At 44.9% G+C, this 22,225-nt stretch overlaps 1 protein-coding gene and 1 pseudogene across 1 annotated transcript; both read right to left on the reverse strand.

Annotated features, from left to right (window-relative positions):
* Positions 1–2,011: 2,011 nt before the first annotated feature.
* On the reverse strand, positions 2,012–2,870 carry LOC103629901 (uncharacterized; annotated as a pseudogene).
* Positions 2,871–20,476: 17,606 nt separating this feature from the next.
* LOC109940358 (uncharacterized) lies at positions 20,477–21,242 on the reverse strand. Its single transcript, XM_020539860.2, has one exon. It carries the CDS (start codon positions 20,942–20,944, stop codon positions 20,516–20,518), a length of 429 nt encoding a protein of 142 aa, XP_020395449.1. The 5' UTR covers positions 20,945–21,242; the 3' UTR covers positions 20,477–20,515.
* Between the last annotated feature and the right edge of the window lie 983 nt (positions 21,243–22,225).

Genomic DNA, 22,225 nt, shown 5'->3' on the forward strand with positions numbered 1-22,225 from the left:
GCAAGACGCTTCTCAGGCTAGAGGAGACTCTCATCAAAACCAACGACAGCCTGGAGAAGATGACCAAAGAACATGAGGAGCTAAAGTACTCTAATTTCACCATCTCATCAATACAACATCATTTTTATTCATGAGGTTCACATCCTGACTTAGGTTGTAGGGCAGTGACCAAGTCTTCATAACCGCGAAGGTACGGCGATCCGAATCGATTATACTCAGCTGAGGATCTCCAATCACACGACATATGTAGCACTTAACCCTTGCATATGTCAACCCGCCACCGGGGTTCTTAAGACCAGATCAGGTTCACGCAAACCGAGAGCACAAATACACCACCGTCTAGCCTCTTGCCACGGAGGGTACACACTACTCCCGCCACCGCTCCACGCCCATTTCGTGTTATCTTATTCTGGCCTTAGTCTGCCCGAGGCAAGGCTTACCCATGACGAGGCATGTGACCAGTTAAAGGGTCCTCGATCATCAAGCCTACATACGCATCAATCCTTAATCAACCTGGGTAGAACATCACCTGTTCCTAGCCCAAGTCCCGATTTAAGTATTTCCACCCTTAGGATTGTTTGTGTTCCTTAGGATGAAAAGAGCATCACAGGGAACTTTGCAGTAAGATCCCACCATGCTCCCAATGAAAATATATTCTTGCAGGTAGAAGTCATCTTTCCTCAGGATAACCCCTGAGCAAGGCCTTAACGCAAAAGACAACCTCTATCCACAAGATCTGGGCAGGGCTAAGCATTTTTGTAAATCATATTTTGATACTTCACCAGAAGTATGTAATAAGGTATGGATATCAAGGAAGGCAATGCATCAAAGGGTTTCAAGCAACTCCTATAAACCTAATGCACATTTCACTAGACTTAAAGTGTGCGAAAATTATTTAAAAACACAAGGAAGGGGTTGCATGCACCGGGGCTTGCCTGGGTAACACTAGGTTAGTGTTGTTAGGCGACGGCCACTTGACGAGTATCCCTCGATCGAGCACTTGCTTGATTTAACCATCTTCAGGTTGGTCCATCAGCTTCATCCTACGGATTAGCCCACGCTTGGGGTCGACTTGACTCAAGTTCTCCGCATCTCGTGGTTAATCAACGTACCTAAATGATTTGCATAATGCACATGAATGCATATAAACAAGAATATCACAAACCTAAATAAGGCTACACGACGGTGAATTAAACACCTAGCGGCGAGACGTTGTACTATTTTCTACGGAAAACACTAGTTATCAGCGTACGACTAAGTGCAATAATCACAGTTTTCTAGATTAAACGAACCTAACGCAAACATCACGAACAACACATTAAACATAATCAGCCTAAACACAACTCATTAGCTAATTGGTTAAATGCTAAATTCATCCCCCGCTTTATAAATTATACCACCTTGCTTCTCAAGAACCAATTTAATTTTATCAAACAATTATAATTCGTCAATAGTAATACTAACAATATTATTGTCTAGACATTTTAAAATACTAAATTTAACCTACGTGTCACCGAAATACTATATTCTACAAAATAGAACTAGTTCGAATATATTCGGCAACTAAACTCCTCGAAGCACACCTGACCTTACTGGTATTTCTAACTTAATCGTATACGCATACGTAGCGTCTTATTTTACGATCATAAAACCGATAGTAAAAATAGCGAATCAGCTCACCACATCACAACTCGATTTGGTAGTTGCCTGAACGACGACGTCCTTGATCGAACATCTGGCGAGTGTGACCGACAAGCTAAGGCTAAGACGAAGCTTGACGACGAGATCGTGTTTGAAGCGAGCTGGTGAGGTGGGGTTTGAGCATAAGATGATGGGTTCGACGACTCGACGATAAACGCGAGCACGCACGAAACCCGACGACGAGGACCTAGGATGTGCGACACACGACACGCAATCAGGCTGTCGTGCGACCGAGTGATGACGACGAAAGTGAGTTTCGAGACAGCACGCGCAGGAACAACGAAACGCGCGCGACACAGCATGGAGGAACAGGGAGCAGGGACACTGGTGCTGGAGACGCGGCATCAAGCGGCGGAGTTTGCGAACAATCCAGGGCGGCCGACATCTACATCCATGGTTGAAGACAGGAGGCGAGCTGAACGAGCTCGACCACCAGAGAGCAAGACGCGACGGCGGATTCGCGCGCGCAGAAAGCTGAAGACCAAATCGAGCTGGAGCCGAACAGAAGAACTCCGGCGATGGCGAGGGAGCCAGGGCGCAAAGCGTGCGGCTGACAGAGAGCAGGGCAAGGGCTTGCGGGGAAAGGGACTTGGCAGAGGAAGAGGCTCGGCAGGTCGCGCAGGGAAGCTTCAGTCCGAGCGCGGCATGGAAGGAGCGACAGGGAGAAATGCCGGACGCTATGGGAGAGAAGAGAGCTCGCTCCAGGAAGAAGACCGAGCAGACGGAGAGGAGCTGGGCATGCGCTGGCACATGGGCACGCGGCACCACGGCGGCCAGGACAAGGACCACGCCGGCGAGCCCACGGCGGCCATGGAGGAGAGCGAGCAGAGAGAGAGCGACGCGACAGGGAGAGAAGAGGTCGGGGGCGAGCTGGAGATAGTCGACGTTGGGGCAGGCGGCAGGACCGAGCGCCGTCCGAGCTCCGGCCATGAAGGGAGTTCCGGCCACAGAGGGACGCAGGGAGCGCAGGAAGCTCCAAGCGGAGGAGACGCGCAGGGAAGAATCGAGCACGGTAGGATTTTCTTCTCGAGCTGAACGGTGGCTTGGACCTGCGCACAGAGATATAGACGCTGGAAAAATCTGCGCAGGGGCGGCGGGATTTTTGCTCCAGGAGCGAAGCCACACGCAGAGAACCGAAGTGCAGGCTGGGAGCTCGACCGTAGAGGGAGAGATGAGAAGGAGCGGCTGGGGAAGAAGCCAGCCCACGGCACGGCAGTGAAAAAATCCCAGCGTTGGATGAGGATGACAGCTGAAGTGGATAAGAGAGAGAGAGATTTCGAACGGTGAAAAGATGAGGATGGGCTGGGATTTTATTTAGATTTTTCCCACCTTTCAGTTTATTTTAGAAATAAAATTGCAGATATTTTGAATCGAAACACGAGATATTTGATTTACGGTCAGAATACATGATCTTATGGTCACGGTAATTTACCCGAGAATCGAAGCTCAATTATAATTCTCGGACGCGCAGTCACGGTTTTGATTTAGCGAATACTTGTAATCAGATGAATTTGCACCCGTCATTTATATCCAAAGTCTTGGATCGGGCAAGAAACGACAGACTGAAATAAACTGATTTTGGCACTGATAATTCGTTCGGCATGATTCGACCGAAATTAGCCGAAGCAATATCTGTGAACGTATACCCGGTTTTGTCGCCGCAACAGTGTGCTGAAGAACGAATGAGATCATAATCTTGCGCATGATTTTTCTCGGACGATGCGCGATTGGGATTATTTTGCTCCGAACACTTTAGTCGTCAAGTTTCAAATTAATCTGCTCAGAATAAAATCATCAGAGTGTGTCGGGCTTCCGAATTCGTATTCGCGCGAGCGATGAATTTTAAATAATCATCGGACGCACCGATTTTCGGAATAACGATGTTCCGATCATCACGAAAATTTTTGGAAGAGCCCAAATAATAGAAGTAAAAATGATGTCGCACTCGCGATAAACGGAACAGATGCGATATTAAATTCGCAATAAACGAGGATGATTAAAATTTAAAATCCGTTTTATCCACTGATATTGCGTGCTTAAATCTGTACTCGTTGTCGAGAGGAATATAAACACCTGGGGTGTTACAGCCCTCCCCCCTTAAAAGAATCTCGTCCCGAGATTCGGAACGAAAGACTTCTAAGAGTAGAGCAGCATGTAACCCATTTCCTTATCAGCGATAATCGTAAGGCAGTTCTGAGCGAAGGCAAGTGTCTTAGGATGTTGTTTCCCCTAGTGGACATAACATGTATCGACATAAGCCAATTTAGAAATGTCCATTAGTAGAGACAACATCAGCCAGAGGAACACATAAGGTTTCATGTGTGCAGTTGGCTTTTTCTGATGACACTATACTATCTAAGTCTATTGGGCGAGCGGTAAATACGCGATTTTACCCAAACAGAATCCGATGCAACCTCTTGGGTAAAACACACAAAAGGAGTTTACCAACAAGTGGTCATTGGAATTTCATAACATGCAAGACGAGTGTAGATGTCGAACAACATCCCAGTTAACTCGTGTTAGCTAGAGAAGCCAAGTCCTTGAAAATGATAGAGACTCGAAAAATCACCAGCGGAAGGATCTGTAGATGCTGCCTTTGCAACCAATCCATTTTGTCGAGCACTAATCATAGCTCGACCTGATCACTCATGCTGGAAAAGCACACGTGAGGCGATCGAGGCACGACTAGAGCGATGATTAGGTGGCTACTGGCCGACTTAATCTCGATTCTTGTAAACACTTCCTTAAGAGGGGTTGTACAAAAGTGAGTTTGGACAACTCGACAAAACGATCTCTAAACTCAACCTTTGTTCATTGGGCAGTTACAAGTTAGTAAAACCAACTTGTTGAACTACTTTTGACATTGAGCATGTCCTCTCAATACCATCGGTAAGCCATGGGTCAAGAGTTCACTATGGTTAATAAGAGATCATGTATTTGAATAGAGATCCATTTGGTCATGTTGTTCATCCGTTTCTTCGTGCGAGATGAACAGACTTGGTTCGGGAATACACAGATTAAATAAGAGAGCGAATGAACAAACTCCTGCATCTCAGCAGCAGGGAAAATCAATCTCCATTTTGAGAGCTAATTAGCTATCTTCCAACACTAAAAAGCTCCAAGGCTTCACCTTTACACAAAGGACGTAAAGGGAACTTGTATGAGTAGTCACTACTAAGATCAAAGAAAAGAGACCACACACGAAAGTGGTATGCCCTTTTGATCCAATAAAGATGATAGATGTTGCTTGATCACTTTGACAAACAACACAGAAATTGTTTCAAGGGAGGAGTCCACGGAAGATCACACATCAGTGTAGTTCCACAATGGATCATGACTCGAGACCTCGATACCAGCATACGCCAAGCAGCATAACCTTGCGTGTACATTCACAAGGGGCTCTCAGTTTCGTAGCGGCACCGTAAGTCATTAATCATGACACCATCACCGAACTGGCACCAATAATGAATCTCACGTAGCAAAAACAGATTGTGCTAAGATAACACATTGATATAGTCTCATAATGGATTACAACTACTAACCATGATACCAGCGTGTGCCGAGCAGCACAACCGTGTGTGTACATTCACAGGAGGCCCTCGGTCTCATCGTGGCACCATCGGTTTTAGTCATAACACCATTACCAGATGTAACCAATGAGAAATCTCGCGCCACACAACTAGATTGAGCAAGGGTGACAATATACAAAGAGATACTCCACCTGTAAAAATGATTACAAGTAGAGAGCCAAATAGATCATGGCCCGATGAAATGAATAAGACATGGCCATAACCTAAACTGGTTGATGAAGGGAGTATGATGGGAGACTATTAATTTAGCCCCAAGCATATTTCTATGCCCATCATAGAGATTACAAGGTCAAGGATTAGTATCTGATTAGATACAGAGGGAAAACAATCACAAGATGAAGTTGGTATGCTTTCGATAGATATGAGGAAACCAAAGGAATCAAACTAAGGAAAATAATCAAACATGTTTTTTCTAGGTTAGGTTGATAAAGCGACGGTATGATCCTCAAGAAGAGGCAAGCTGTAATTAGGGATATCAGCTTGCACCAACCGAACAAGGGAATGGTTCTGGAAGGAGACATGACTCGAGATTCTTGGTTTAAGTCTGCGTGCATTTTACATCCAACAAATAGGTTACCTAAACATTCATTTGCATGGACTTGGTCATGGAGTGATAATGGAAAATTCAAATTTGGGCCATGGTTCACTAAATAAGAATATGACCTAGTTTTGAGTCTAAGCAAACAAGTCACAAACATTCTATCGTCACCTCAAGTACAAGAGCAAACACACATATAACACCTAAACATATTACCTAAAGAATGGAGGACAACTATTTCATCGAAGTTTATAATACAACATTACACCACATTATCTACAATCATTGTTTACTGGAATAAAGATGAGAGAAGCATTTTGGATGTATAGGTGACAAACATGATGCAACAATCAGGATGCATGCTCGTCCTATGCGTCCTCACAAGTTTTGCCAACATACTGTGGCAATAGCGTTCTATCTCGGTGGCATACTTACGACTCTCACGATATTTTGCTAGTCGTCAGCTACACATACGTTTTCGAGGTTAGTGTACCTGCAGAAAATTTTCATCACAGCCCATTTTCCCAATGATGCAGTCACACATGATAGTTTATCACATTTTATACTCCATATATTGCTATATGGAGGCCAGCTCATCATTAAGCGCCGAGCCACGCATAGGCGCCGTTGCCACACTTTAACCATAGGGCAACTCATTATGGTAACTCACCTTCTTACCTGAGCGTAGGTGCGTCGTTACAAGTACATTACACTTCTCAGCATTCCCATGTCTGTATACCCATACACATCCATGGGTGTAACACCCACTTTGTAATAATAGAGAAACAATTTCTCCTTATGTCAGTTTAACCTTTGTGCATCATCACATGTGTACACCCTAGGTAAAAACAAATAATTAATAACATAAAAGCCACTAGAATCATGCATCATGCTGGTGGTTATATGTTTGTGCATTCACTCATGGAAATAATGAGACAAGAAATACATTAAAGTCCCAAAGTGGAATTTAGAATATAAAATAAAATCTAGGATTTAGAAGTGGAGAAAGAAAAGAAATACCACATAAAACATAGGAAATAAATATATACATAAAAATATTTCCTTCATCCCCAAAATTTAATTTGACACATTTTATACATGTGCAAACCTATAACTGAAGTTCAAAGTTGAATTTGAAATTCAAAAGGGAAAGGAAAATCTAAGTTTAAGAGAGAAAAACAAAAGAAAAAGAGAAAAGAAGCCAACTGGGCCTCAGGCTTCATTTCGGCCCACTGAATCTTTCCAGCGCGCGCGCAGCCCACCTTCATTCCCGCGCCACTCATCCTTTCACTGTCAGATGGGGCCCGCATGACAGTCGCTGGCTTCCACACGCTCGCGTTACCTCTGCGCACTGATCCGTGGGCCACAGCGGACAGTCACACCATAACGTCGTGCGGAAATCCCCGATGGCTGACAGGCCGGTCCCTCTAGTCAGCCCCAACCACGGTCCGCACTCAGCTTCAACCATCGCGCCGTGCATGGCGGAGCTCCACCGGGAGCTTCGGGGGTTGTTGCGGCGCTCGGACCGGTCTGGGAGGATTTTAAGCGCGGGGGAGCCGAGGGATTGACCCTCCCTCATCGCCACGCCTCTAGCCAGCCTCGTCGGGGAATCGTGAGAGAGAGACCAGGGGGGAGGAGAGAGAGTTTCGGGCCGCCGCCGTCCGACTCGTGGGTAGTGTCGCTCGGGCACCCGCGGGGCGTTCCAGGGCCGCGGCGGGGCACCTGGGAATCTCGGCGACCACCAATTTCGGGCGAGGCACCGCTGCGCCAGAGCAATTGCTCGCCGTCGTCCTCACGCCGTCGCTCCTCCGCCTATCCCCGCGGCCAGAAGGCTCCCGGCGACAATTCGCGGTATGGACTCCTTCCCTGTACTCGCGCCCTCCCATATCGTGTGTAGCAGCGTCCTGGGCTTCGGATTTGGTCATTCGGGCCGTTGGTAATTCTCGCCGGTGATGGCGCCACCACGGGCGGAGCGCCGCCGTCGTCTGTTTCGGTTGGGGGAGAAACACTTCGGCCGTTGATTGATCTCTGAACGGCTGAGATTGACAGTGGGATACCCTTTCACGTGAGCGAATCTGGGTCGTTGCGGGGGAATCGTGCGATGGAGATCTGATCTAGGTTTCATTAAACTACGATCGTCGGATCGGGATCCAGGGGCCATGGTGGCATACCGATTCGCAGCCGCGCTGATCTAATCTGGCTCGTTCGCATCTAATCCAACGGCTAGGATCTGTCCATACCCCTTCGGCTTTGGCGTTTTGCTTATGAGCCCTCGGGCTTCTGAGAAACCAACCCGCAGTCCTGCACGACTATTCTCTGTGTCTAGAAATATTTACCCCGAGCCCCCTGACTTTTCTTATAATTGAGGCCCAGTCCAGTGAATAGGAAAATCATAGAAAATGATTTAGAAAATGATTTTTAGTGTTAAAATAAATCCAGAAACTTAATTAATTCATAACTAATTCATTTTAGCTCCAAATTGAGTCATTCCAATTCCTAAAATTTTGTAATAATATTCTCTACCATTTAGAATCACTGTTTTGACATGAACTCTGTCAGGAAATTTATTTATCATTTAATCATATTTTAATCACATTAAACCTTAGGAAAATCATAACTTGAATTCTACAACTCCAAAATTAATAATTCTTTTTCCTGTGATCTTATTTTAATATGTAGATTATTTTGGCATATATGTTTGGTGTAATGTTAATTTTGCCTATACACTGTTTGTTTGTATTGCTACGACTAGTGCGAGGTCACGAGTCATCTGAAGATCATCCTGGTACCTGGATTCTCAAGGCCCAGGCAAGTTGTGCCCTTGATCACTTCTTTTACCCACTCATGTTCTAATTAATCATAATGATCTGCATAGGTTAATTTTGATGGGACCCAATAGGTTACCCTAGTTTGTCTATCTTTATACCTTGTTCACCACACTTTTTGGGTAGTACCTGCTATTGCTTTATGTGGTTATGGGTATGGAGATACATTTTATTCATGATTATACTTTTATTATCAGTTGTTATTTACTGTTCATGATAAGATCATTATGTTAATTGGAACATGGAGAACCACCCGGGAAAACAGTGCTACCACAAGGGTTTAATGGGACGCCCTTGGCCGATTAATTAGGAAAGCTAGTGGAAGACTACCTTACCCGAAAGGGGCAAGGGCAGTAGGGGAGTGGTCAGTGTAGGGAGGCCCTCGGGAGGATTTTGCTGTGATAGCGGTCCTGCAAGGGATTCCTGGGAAGGCCCTCGGGAGGATTTTGCTGTGATGGCGGTCCTGCAAGGGATTCCTGGGGAGGCCCTCGGGAGGATTTTGCTGTGATGGCGGTCCTGCAAGGGATTCCTGCATTGGAGCTTCCTATAAACTGTAGCGGGTTTTCTGAAGCTAGTGGAACTTTGTAAAGGCCTCGTAGTGTTACCCTGCCTCGCCTCCTCGGTAGAGGTGTATGGGAAGTCGCGATCCCTTGGCAGATGGGTAACACGACTTGTGGGTAAAGATGCGCAACCTCTGCAGAGTGTAAAACTGGTATACTAGCCGTGCTCACGGTCAAGAGCGGCTCGGACACTCACATGATTAATTTATGGAACTTAAACTCAATTTGTCATATGCATTGCATCGCAGGTGAGGTTGTTACTTTTGTTCTACTACTTAATTGGGTTGGTATTTACTTATACTTAGTAATTGCTAATAAAATTTTGACCAACTTTAAAAGCAATGCTCAGCTCTAACCATCCTCTTTTGGTAAGCCTTACACTTCACATGAACTCCCACCTTTGGCGAGTTCATTCACATTATTCCCCACAACTTGCTGAGCGATGAACGTATGTGAGCTCACTCTTGCTGTCTCACATACACCTCAGGTCAAGAACAGGTACTGCAGGATGATGCTCATGGAGGATGCTGCGATGAGTTCGCGAGAGGTCTAGGTCGTCGTCTCCCAGTCAACTTTGGGTTGCTGGACCGTTGTCTCCTTATAATGTAATTATTTATTTTGTATAGAACTCCTGTTATATATAAAGTTGTGACATTCGATCCTGTGCCACTATACATCACATGTATGAGACTTGGTCCCAGCATACCTGGTGTTTATGTTAACCCCGGGTTTTGGACTCCTAAAATCCGGGTGTTACAGAAGTGGTATCAGAGGAATGTTGACTGTAGGACGAAACCTAGATAGAACTGGACAACCATTCTTTACTTACCTTACTCTGATTCTTTTCTAAACTTATCTTAATCCTTTCTCATCTACTTCCGCTTTACTCTGATTATTCTTATCTTTTCTTCTAAAGACAAATGTGGATTTCACACTTTGAAATCCTGTGCCTAAAAGTGACCTTTAGGAATAGGAGACCTAATCTTAGGAATAAAAACAAAACTATTTTTATAGATATCTATGAAGTTGAATGTTTGTTCTTATGATACTTGTCTGATTTGGATCTTTGTTTGAATGTGATGAGTTGTGGAGTAATGTCCACAATTGCATTTGCATATACACATAGGTATAAAAAAATATAATATAATTATAAAATAACTAGACAACCTAGATTGTCCCCATTGGAACATATCTAGCTTAAGAGAATTATCTTATCCTAAAGGCTCTCATTCTAGCCAATTCATCTTATCTTAAAAGATTCTCCCTTGTCTTAATAGATCCATCTTATCCTAATAGGCATACTTATCCACCCTAGTTTAACAACCATGATCTAATGCAAGATTAATTAGATCATATCTAGTCAAACTAGTCATACCAATCTAATCTAGATCACGTCTAACCTACTATGATCTAATTTAAAAAAAAAATGAGTTACTTAATGGACCAGTTAATACTTGTGAAATGGATTAGACCCTATTCACATGTTGTAATTTAGTCCACCCTACACTAAATAAAGACTGATAGACCAACCCAACCAATAGAGTCTTGATGGATTGCATAATCTGCCTATCCCCACCTAACAACAAACAAACTTTTGACCTATATCATGTAGTCTATCTCATCCATATCTATCTTAACCATATTCCCAACCGATGATATACACTAACCATGAATCAATGAGACCAAGACTGGAGAAGAAGATGATCAACTTCATCAAGTAAGGATGAGCACCAACTCAAGTCTTCAAGGATCAAGAAAGGTCACCAAGATGAGTCAAGATCCACAATCTTGGATGGAGTTTCTCTTATCCTACTCTTTCTTACCCAAACCTATATATGCCCTAAAGACATCTTCTATCCTACATAATAATGTGGACATACATATAATACCCATGCTCTCCTATCACCTACTAATAATAAAAAGAGAGACCCTTGATTTAGAAATTAAAAGCTAAATTGCAAACCAATCCTTTTGTATTCCCTTTTCTTACAAATCTCGAGGACGAGATTATTTTTAAGGGGGGTAGGATTTGTAACACCCACTTTGTAATAATAGAGAAACAATTTCTCCTTATGTCAGTTTAACCTTTGTGCATCATCACATGTGTACACCCTAGGTAAAAACAAATAATTAATAACATAAAAGCCACTAGAATCATGCATCATGCTGGTGGTTATATGTTTGTGCATTCACTCATGGAAATAATGAGACAAGAAATACATTAAAGTCCCAAAGTGGAATTTAGAATATAAAATAAAATCTAGGATTTAGAAGTGGAGAAAGAAAAGAAATACCACATAAAACATAGGAAATAAATATATACATAAAAATATTTCCTTCATCCCCAAAATTTAATTTGACACATTTTATACATGTGCAAACCTATAACTGAAGTTCAAAGTTGAATTTGAAATTCAAAAGGGAAAGGAAAATCTAAGTTTAAGAGAGAAAAACAAAAGAAAAAGAGAAAAGAAGCCAACTGGGCCTCAGGCTTCATTTCGGCCCACTGAATCTTTCCAGCGCGCGCGCAGCCCACCTTCATTCCCGCGCCACTCATCCTTTCACTGTCAGATGGGGCCCGCATGACAGTCGCTGGCTTCCACACGCTCGCGTTACCTCTGCGCACTGATCCGTGGGCCACAGCGGACAGTCACACCATAACGTCGTGCGGAAATCCCCGATGGCTGACAGGCCGGTCCCTCTAGTCAGCCCCAACCACGGTCCGCACTCAGCTTCAACCATCGCGCCGTGCATGGCGGAGCTCCACCGGGAGCTTCGGGGGTTGTTGCGGCGCTCGGACCGGTCTGGGAGGATTTTAAGCGCGGGGGAGCCGAGGGATTGACCCTCCCTCATCGCCACGCCTCTAGCCAGCCTCGTCGGGGAATCGTGAGAGAGAGACCAGGGGGGAGGAGAGAGAGTTTCGGGCCGCCGCCGTCCGACTCGTGGGTAGTGTCGCTCGGGCACCCGCGGGGCGTTCCAGGGCCGCGGCGGGGCACCTGGGAATCTCGGCGACCACCAATTTCGGGCGAGGCACCGCTGCGCCAGAGCAATTGCTCGCCGTCGTCCTCACGCCGTCGCTCCTCCGCCTATCCCCGCGGCCAGAAGGCTCCCGGCGACAATTCGCGGTATGGACTCCTTCCCTGTACTCGCGCCCTCCCATATCGTGTGTAGCAGCGTCCTGGGCTTCGGATTTGGTCATTCGGGCCGTTGGTAATTCTCGCCGGTGATGGCGCCACCACGGGCGGAGCGCCGCCGTCGTCTGTTTCGGTTGGGGGAGAAACACTTCGGCCGTTGATTGATCTCTGAACGGCTGAGATTGACAGTGGGATACCCTTTCACGTGAGCGAATCTGGGTCGTTGCGGGGGAATCGTGCGATGGAGATCTGATCTAGGTTTCATTAAACTACGATCGTCGGATCGGGATCCAGGGGCCATGGTGGCATACCGATTCGCAGCCGCGCTGATCTAATCTGGCTCGTTCGCATCTAATCCAACGGCTAGGATCTGTCCATACCCCTTCGGCTTTGGCGTTTTGCTTATGAGCCCTCGGGCTTCTGAGAAACCAACCCGCAGTCCTGCACGACTATTCTCTGTGTCTAGAAATATTTACCCCGAGCCCCCTGACTTTTCTTATAATTGAGGCCCAGTCCAGTGAATAGGAAAATCATAGAAAATGATTTAGAAAATGATTTTTAGTGTTAAAATAAATCCAGAAACTTAATTAATTCATAACTAATTCATTTTAGCTCCAAATTGAGTCATTCCAATTCCTAAAATTTTGTAATAATATTCTCTACCATTTAGAATCACTGTTTTGACATGAACTCTGTCAGGAAATTTATTTATCATTTAATCATATTTTAATCACATTAAACCTTAGGAAAATCATAACTTGAATTCTACAACTCCAAAATTAATAATTCTTTTTCCTGTGATCTTATTTTAATATGTAGATTATTTTGGCATATATGTTTGGTGTAATGTTAATTTTGCCTATACACTGTTTGTTTGTATTGCTACGACTAGTGCGAGGTCACGAGTCATCTGAAGATCATCCTGGTACCTGGATTCTCAAGGCCCAGGCAAGTTGTGCCCTTGATCACTTCTTTTACCCACTCATGTTCTAATTAATCATAATGATCTGCATAGGTTAATTTTGATGGGACCCAATAGGTTACCCTAGTTTGTCTATCTTTATACCTTGTTCACCACACTTTTTGGGTAGTACCTGCTATTGCTTTATGTGGTTATGGGTATGGAGATACATTTTATTCATGATTATACTTTTATTATCAGTTGTTATTTACTGTTCATGATAAGATCATTATGTTAATTGGAACATGGAGAACCACCCGGGAAAACAGTGCTACCACAAGGGTTTAATGGGACGCCCTTGGCCGATTAATTAGGAAAGCTAGTGGAAGACTACCTTACCCGAAAGGGGCAAGGGCAGTAGGGGAGTGGTCAGTGTAGGGAGGCCCTCGGGAGGATTTTGCTGTGATAGCGGTCCTGCAAGGGATTCCTGGGAAGGCCCTCGGGAGGATTTTGCTGTGATGGCGGTCCTGCAAGGGATTCCTGGGGAGGCCCTCGGGAGGATTTTGCTGTGATGGCGGTCCTGCAAGGGATTCCTGCATTGGAGCTTCCTATAAACTGTAGCGGGTTTTCTGAAGCTAGTGGAACTTTGTAAAGGCCTCGTAGTGTTACCCTGCCTCGCCTCCTCGGTAGAGGTGTATGGGAAGTCGCGATCCCTTGGCAGATGGGTAACACGACTTGTGGGTAAAGATGCGCAACCTCTGCAGAGTGTAAAACTGGTATACTAGCCGTGCTCACGGTCAAGAGCGGCTCGGACACTCACATGATTAATTTATGGAACTTAAACTCAATTTGTCATATGCATTGCATCGCAGGTGAGGTTGTTACTTTTGTTCTACTACTTAATTGGGTTGGTATTTACTTATACTTAGTAATTGCTAATAAAATTTTGACCAACTTTAAAAGCAATGCTCAGCTCTAACCATCCTCTTTTGGTAAGCCTTACACTTCACATGAACTCCCACCTTTGGCGAGTTCATTCACATTATTCCCCACAACTTGCTGAGCGATGAACGTATGTGAGCTCACTCTTGCTGTCTCACATACACCTCAGGTCAAGAACAGGTACTGCAGGATGATGCTCATGGAGGATGCTGCGATGAGTTCGCGAGAGGTCTAGGTCGTCGTCTCCCAGTCAACTTTGGGTTGCTGGACCGTTGTCTCCTTATAATGTAATTATTTATTTTGTATAGAACTCCTGTTATATATAAAGTTGTGACATTCGATCCTGTGCCACTATACATCACATGTATGAGACTTGGTCCCAGCATACCTGGTGTTTATGTTAACCCCGGGTTTTGGACTCCTAAAATCCGGGTGTTACAATGGGGTACTGAATTCCTAGAAAAATAATTACCCCACATCGCAGCTTTCGTATATACATATGTAGAACATGTATATAATCAAGCGCTACAATTAAGCACTCCCCTAGACCGACGTTTGTTCGGTCATGCTCTCACATCTCACCTTACCTGGAGCGTCGATCCATTCAAAACTAAATGGCCTCAAAAATAACAATACACATGTATGCAATATCCACCCGGTTATGGTTTTCAACTACGCCACCTAATAGTCCTTAATTTAGGGCTTAACAGAGGATGTCGCTAGCATTATAGTTTTTTTAAAAACTGTTTTTCAAAGCCAAACAATGTGTTTAGTTGGAAATAGGTTTTTTGAAACCAAAACTTTTGTTTTAAAAATATGTATGTGATCGTATATACTTAATCCTGCTCCGATACCAGCTGTGGCAGAACCTCCCAAGTTATTGGGCCCACATGCACCTGTCCTTGTCTCAAAGACCTCAGACTGCTATGCATGTGCACCAGATAACTTAACAGGATCCGTCTGATTGCCCCAAGGACATCGGATAAACCACTTACAACCAGAACCGCGGGATTAAGTAACACAAATCACACACACCAATATTTTTGCAGCGGAAATCTTGTTACCAAATTTTACAAGTTACAAAAATTTTACATTATTTTATCGGAGTGATTGCAAAAGTATAAGTTTGAAATATATGCTAGCTCAACGGACCATCCTCAATAAGAAGATAAAGACGGGGTATACTTATATAAGAAGGCCGAGCCCACTGGCACTTAACACCATCAACAGCAGCACAAAACTATAACCTGAAAAACAACAGGGAATAAAACCCTGAGTATGGAATTACTCAACAAGACTTACCCGACTAAAGAAAAGACTCTCAAGGATATGCTGGATTTGGGAATCAAGGAGAGGCTTTAGCAAGAATCAACTTAGATACTTTTGCAGAAATAGCTTACTAAAGTGAGTCCTTACTTTCAATATTTTAACGCCAGATTAAATATTAATAGACTCTGTTTGCATCTGGTCTAATTTCACCATCTCATCAATACAACATCATTTTTATTCATGAGGTTCACATCCTGACTTAGGTTGTAGGGCAGTGACCAAGTCTTCATAACCGCGAAGGTACGACGATCCAAATCGATTATACTCAGCTGAGGATCTCCAATCACACGACATATGTAGCACTTAACCCTTGCATATGTCAACCCGCCACCAGGGTTCTTAAGACCAGATCAGGTTCACGCAAACCGAGAGCACAGATACACCACCGTCCAGCCTCTTGCCACGGAGGGTACACGCTACTCCCGCCACCGCTCCACGCCCATTTCGTGTTATCTTATTCTGGCCTTAGTCTGCCCGAGGCAAGGCTTACCCATGACGAGGCATGTGACCAGTTAAAGGGTCCTCGATCATCAAGCCTACATACACATCAATCCTTAATCAACCTGGGTAGAACATCACCTGTTCCTAGCCCAAGTCCCGATTTAAGTATTTCCACCCTTAGGATTGTTTGTGTTCCTTAGGATGAAAAGAGCATCACAGGGAACTTTGCAGTAAGATCCCACCATGCTCCCAATGAAAATATATTCTTGCAGGTAGAAGTCATCTTTCCTCAGGATAACCCCTGAGTAAGGCCTTAACGCAAAAGACAACCTCTATCCACAAGATCTGGGCAGGGCTAAGCATTTTTGTAAATCATATTTTGATACTTCACCAGAAGTATCTAATAAGGTATGGATATCAAGGAAGGCAATGCATCAAAGGGTTTCAAGCAACTCCTATAAACCTAATGCACATTTCACTAGACTTAAAGTGTGCGAAAATTATTTAAAAACACAAGGAAGGGGTTGCATGCACCGGGGCTTGCCTGGGTAACACTAGGTTAGTGTTGTTAGGCGACGACCACTTGACGAGTATACCTCGATCGAGCACTTGCTTGATTTAACCATCTTCAGGTTGGTCCATCATCTTCATCCTACGGATTAGCCCACGCTTGGGGTCGACTTGACTCAAGTTCTCCGCATCTCGTGGTTAATCAACGTACCTAAATGATTTGCATAATGCACATGAATGCATATAAACAAGAATATCACAAACCTAAATAAGGCTACACGACGGTGAATTAAACACCTAGCGGCGAGATGTTGTACTATTTTCTACGGAAAACACTAGTTATCAGCGTACGACTAAGTGCAATAATCACGGTTTTCTAGATTAAACGAACCTAACGCAAACATCACGAACAACACATTAAACATAATCAGCCTAAACACAACTCATTAGCTAATTGGTTAAATGCTAAATTCATCCCCCGCTTTATAAATTATACCACCTTGCTTCCCAAGAACCAATTTAATTTTATCAAACAATTATAATTCGTCAATAGTAATACTAACAATATTATTGTCTAGACATTTTAAAATACTAAATTTAACCTACGTATCACCGAAATACTATATTCTACAAAATAGAACTAGTTCGAATATATTCGGCAACTAAACTCCTCGAAGCACACCTCACCTTACTGGTATTTCTAACTTAATCGTATACGCATACGTAGCGTCTTATTTTTACGATCATAAAACCGATAGTAAAAATAGCGAATCAGCTCACCACATCACAACTCGATTTGGTAGTTGCCTGAACGACGACGTCCTTGATCGAACATCTGGCGAGCGTGACCGACAAGCTAAGGCTAAGACGAAGCTTGACGACGAGATCGTGTTTGAAGCGAGCTGGTGAGGTGGGGTTTGAGCATAAGATGACGGGTTCGACGACTCGACGATAAACGCGAGCACGCACGAAACCCGACGACGAGGACCTAGGATGTGCGACACACGACACGCAATCAGCCTGTCGTGCGACCGAGTGATGACGACGAAAGTGAGCTTCGAGACAGCACGACACAGCATGGAGGAACAGGGAGCAGGGACACTGGTGCTGGAGACGCGGCATCAAGCGGCGGAGTTTGCGAACAATCCAGGGCGGCCGACATCTACATCCATGGTTGAAGACAGGAGGCGAGCTGAACGAGCTCGACCACCAGAGAGCAAGACGCGACGGTGGATTCGCGCGCGCAGAAAGCTGAAGACCAAATCGAGCTGGAGCCGATCAGAAGAACTCCGGCGATGGCGAGGGAGCCAGGGCGCACAGCGTGCGGCTGACAGAGAGCAGGGCAGGGGCTTGCGGGGAAAGGGACTTGGCAGAGGAAGAGGCTCGGCAGGTCGCGCAGGGAAGCTTCAGTCCGAGCGCGTGCACCAGATAACTTAACAGGATCCGTCTGATTGCCCCAAGGACATCGGATAAACCACTTACAACCAGAACCGCGGGATTAAGTAACACAAATCACACACACCAATATTTTTGCAGCGGAAATCTTGTTACCAAATTTTACAAGTTACAAAAATTTTACATTATTTTATCGGAGTGATTGCAAAAGTATAAGTTTGAAATATATGCTAGCTCAACGGACCATCCTCAATAAGAAGATAAAGACGGGGTATACTTATATAAGAAGGTCGAGCCCACTGGCACTTAACACCATCAACAGCAGCACAAAACTATAACCTGAAAAACAACAGGGAATAAAACCCTGAGTATGGAATTACTCAGCAAGACTTACCCGACTAAAGAAAAGACTCTCAAGGATATGCTGGATTTGGGAATCAAGGAGAGGCTTTAGCAAGAATCAACTTAGATACTTTTGCAGAAATAGCTTACTAAAGTGAGTCCTTACTTTCAATATTTTAACGCCAGATTAAATATTAATAGACTCTGTTTGCATCTGGTCTAATTTCACCATCTCATCAATACAACATCATTTTTATTCATGAGGTTCACATCCTGACTTAGGTTGTAGGGCAGTGACCAAGTCTTCATAACCGCGAAGGTACGGCGATCCGAATCGATTATACTCAGCTGAGGATCTCCAATCACACGACATATGTAGCACTTAACCCTTGCATATGTCAACCCGCCACCGGGGTTCTTAAGACCAGATCAGGTTCACGCAAACCGAGAGCACAGATACACCACCGTCCAGCCTCTTGCCACGGAGGGTACACGCTACTCCCGCCACCGCTCCACGCCCATTTCGTGTTATCTTATTCTGGCCTTAGTCTGCCCGAGGCAAGACTTACCCATGACGAGGCATGTGACCAGTTAAAGGGTCCTCGATCATCAAGCCTACATACACATCAATCCTTAATCAACCTGGGTAGAACATCACCTGTTCCTAGCCCAAGTCCCGATTTAAGTATTTCCACCCTTAGGATTGTTTGTGTTCCTTAGGATGAAAAGAGCATCACAGGGAACTTTGTAGTAAGATCCCACCATGCTCCCAATGAAAATATATTCTTGCAGGTAGAAGTCATCTTTCCTCAGGATAACCCCTGAGTAAGGCCTTAACGCAAAAGACAACCTCTATCCACAAGATCTGGGCAGGGCTAAGCATTTTTGTAAATCATATTTTGATACTTCACCAGAAGTATCTAATAAGGTATGGATATCAAGGAAGGCAATGCATCAAAGGGTTTCAAGCAACTCCTATAAACCTAATGCACATTTCACTAGACTTAAAGTGTGCGAAAATTATTTAAAAACACAAGGAAGGGGTTGCATGCACCGGGGCTTGCCTGGGTAACACTAGGTTAGTGTTGTTAGGCGACGGCCACTTGACGAGTATCCCTCGATCGAGCACTTGCTTGATTTAACCATCTTCAGGTTGGTCCATCAGCTTCATCCTACGGATTAGCCCACGCTTGGGGTCGACTTGACTCAAGTTCTCCGCATCTCGTGGTTAATCAACGTACCTAAATGATTTGCATAATGCACATGAATGCATATAAACAAGAATATCACAAACCTAAATAAGGCTACACGACGGTGAATTAAACACCTAGCGGCGAGATGTTGTACTATTTTCTACGGAAAACACTAGTTATCAGCGTACGACTAAGTGCAATAATCACGGTTTTCTAGATTAAACGAACCTAACGCAAACATCACGAACAACACATTAAACATAATCAGCCTAAACACAACTCATTAGCTAATTGGTTAAATGCTAAATTCATCCCCCGCTTTATAAATTATACCACCTTGCTTCCCAAGAACCAATTTAATTTTATCAAACAATTATAATTCGTCAATAGTAATACTAACAATATTATTGTCTAGACATTTTAAAATACTAAATTTAACCTACGTATCACCGAAATACTATATTCTACAAAATAGAACTAGTTCGAATATATTCGGCAACTAAACTCCTCGAAGCACACCTCACCTTACTGGTATTTCTAACTTAATCGTATACGCATACGTAGCGTCTTATTTTACGATCATAAAACCGATAGTAAAAATAGCGAATCAGCTCACCACATCACAACTCGATTTGGTAGTTGCCTGAACGACGACGTCCTTGATCGAACATCTGGCGAGCGTGACCGACAAGCTAAGGCTAAGACGAAGCTTGACGACGAGATCGTGTTTGAAGCGAGCTGGTGAGGTGGGGTTTGAGCATAAGATGACGGGTTCGACGACTCGACGATAAACGCGAGCACGCACGAAACCCGACGACGAGGACCTAGGATGTGCGACACACGACACGCAATCAGCCTGTCGTGCGACCGAGTGATGACGACGAAAGTGAGCTTCGAGACAGCACGACACAGCATGGAGGAACAGGGAGCAGGGACACTGGTGCTGGAGACGCGGCATCAAGCGGCGGAGTTTGCGAACAATCCAGGGCGGCCGACATCTACATCCATGGTTGAAGACAGGAGGCGAGCTGAACGAGCTCGACCACCAGAGAGCAAGACGCGACGGTGGATTCGCGCGCGCAGAAAGCTGAAGACCAAATCGAGCTGGAGCCGATCAGAAGAACTCCGGCGATGGCGAGGGAGCCAGGGCGCACAGCGTGCGGCTGACAGAGAGCAGGGCAGGGGCTTGCGGGGAAAGGGACTTGGCAGAGGAAGAGGCTCGGCAGGTCGCGCAGGGAAGCTTCAGTCCGAGCGCGGCATGGAAGGAGCGACAGGGAGAAATGCCGGACGCTATGGGAGAGAAGAGAGCTCGCTCCAGGAAGAAGACCGAGCAGACGGAGAGGAGCTGGGCATGCGCTGGCACATGGGCACGCGGCACCACGGTGGCCAGGACAGGGACCACGCCGGCGAGCCCACGGCGGCCATGGAGGAGAGCGAGCAGAGAGAGAGCGACGCGACAGGGAGAGAAGAGGTCGGGGGCGAGCTGGAGATAGTCGACGTTGGGGCAGGCGGCAGGACCGAGCGCCGTCCGAGCTCCGGCCATGAAGGGAGTTCCGGCCACATAGGGACGCAGGGAGCGCAGGAAGCTCCAAGCGGAGGAGACGCGCAGGGAAGAATCGAGCACGGTAGGATTTTCTTCTCGAGCTGAACGGTGGCTTGGACCTGCGCACAGAGATATAGACGCTGGAAAAATCTGCGCAGGGGCGGCGGGATTTTTGCTCCAGGAGCGAAGCCACACGCAGAGAACCGAAGTGCAGGCTGGGAGCTCGACCGTAGAGGGAGAGATGAGAAGGAGCGGCTGGGGAAGAAGCCAGCCCACGGCACGGCAGTGGAAAAATCCCAGCGTTGGATGAGGATGACAACTGAAGTGGATAAGAAAGAAAGAGAGATTTCGAACGGTGAAAAGATGAGGATGGGCTGGGATTTTATTTAGATTTTTCCCACCTTTCAGTTTATTTTAGATATAAAATTGCAGATATTTTGAATCGAAACACGAGATATTTGATTTACGGTCAGAATACATGATCTTATGGTCACGGTAATTTACCCGAGAATCAAAGCTCAATTATAATTCTCGGACGCGCAGTCACGGTTTTGATTTAGCGAATACTTGTAATCAGATGAATTTGCACCCGTCATTTATATCCAAAGTCTTGGATCGGGCAAGAAACGACAGACTGAAATAAACTGATTTCGGCACTGATAATTCGTTCGACATGATTCGACCGAAATTAGCCGAAGCAATATCTGTGAACGTATACCCGATTTTGTCGCCGCAACAGTGTGCTGAAGAACGAATGAGATCATAATCTTGCGCATGATTTTTCTCGGACGATGCGCGATTGGGATTATTTTGCTCCGAACACTTTAGTCGTCAAGTTTCAAATTAATCTGCTCAGAATAAAATCATCAGAGTGTGTCGGGCTTCCGAATTCGTATTCGCGCGAGCGATGAATTTTAAATAATCATCGGACGCACCGATTTTCGGAATGACGATGTTCCGATCATCACGAAAATTTTTGGAAGAGCCCAAATAATAGAAGTAAAAATGATGTCGCACTCGCGACAAACGGAACAGATGCGATATTAAATTCGCAATAAACGAGGATGATTAAAATTTAAAATCCGTTTTATCCACTGATATTGCGTGCTTAAATCTGTACTCGTTGTCGAGAGGAATATAAACACCTGGGGTGTTACATTCAGGGTCCTACAAAGCGAAATGCCGACCTCTAAGGCACAAACACGAAACAAAGCTTCGGTTTACGAGTGATCAAAGCAGGAGGAGACAGTAAGAAGTCGTTCTCTTCAAATCGCCTGCAAG

The sequence above is a fragment of the Zea mays genome, chromosome 6, assembly GCF_902167145.1.
Source record: "Zea mays cultivar B73 chromosome 6, Zm-B73-REFERENCE-NAM-5.0, whole genome shotgun sequence".
Taxonomy (NCBI): domain Eukaryota; kingdom Viridiplantae; phylum Streptophyta; class Magnoliopsida; order Poales; family Poaceae; genus Zea; species Zea mays.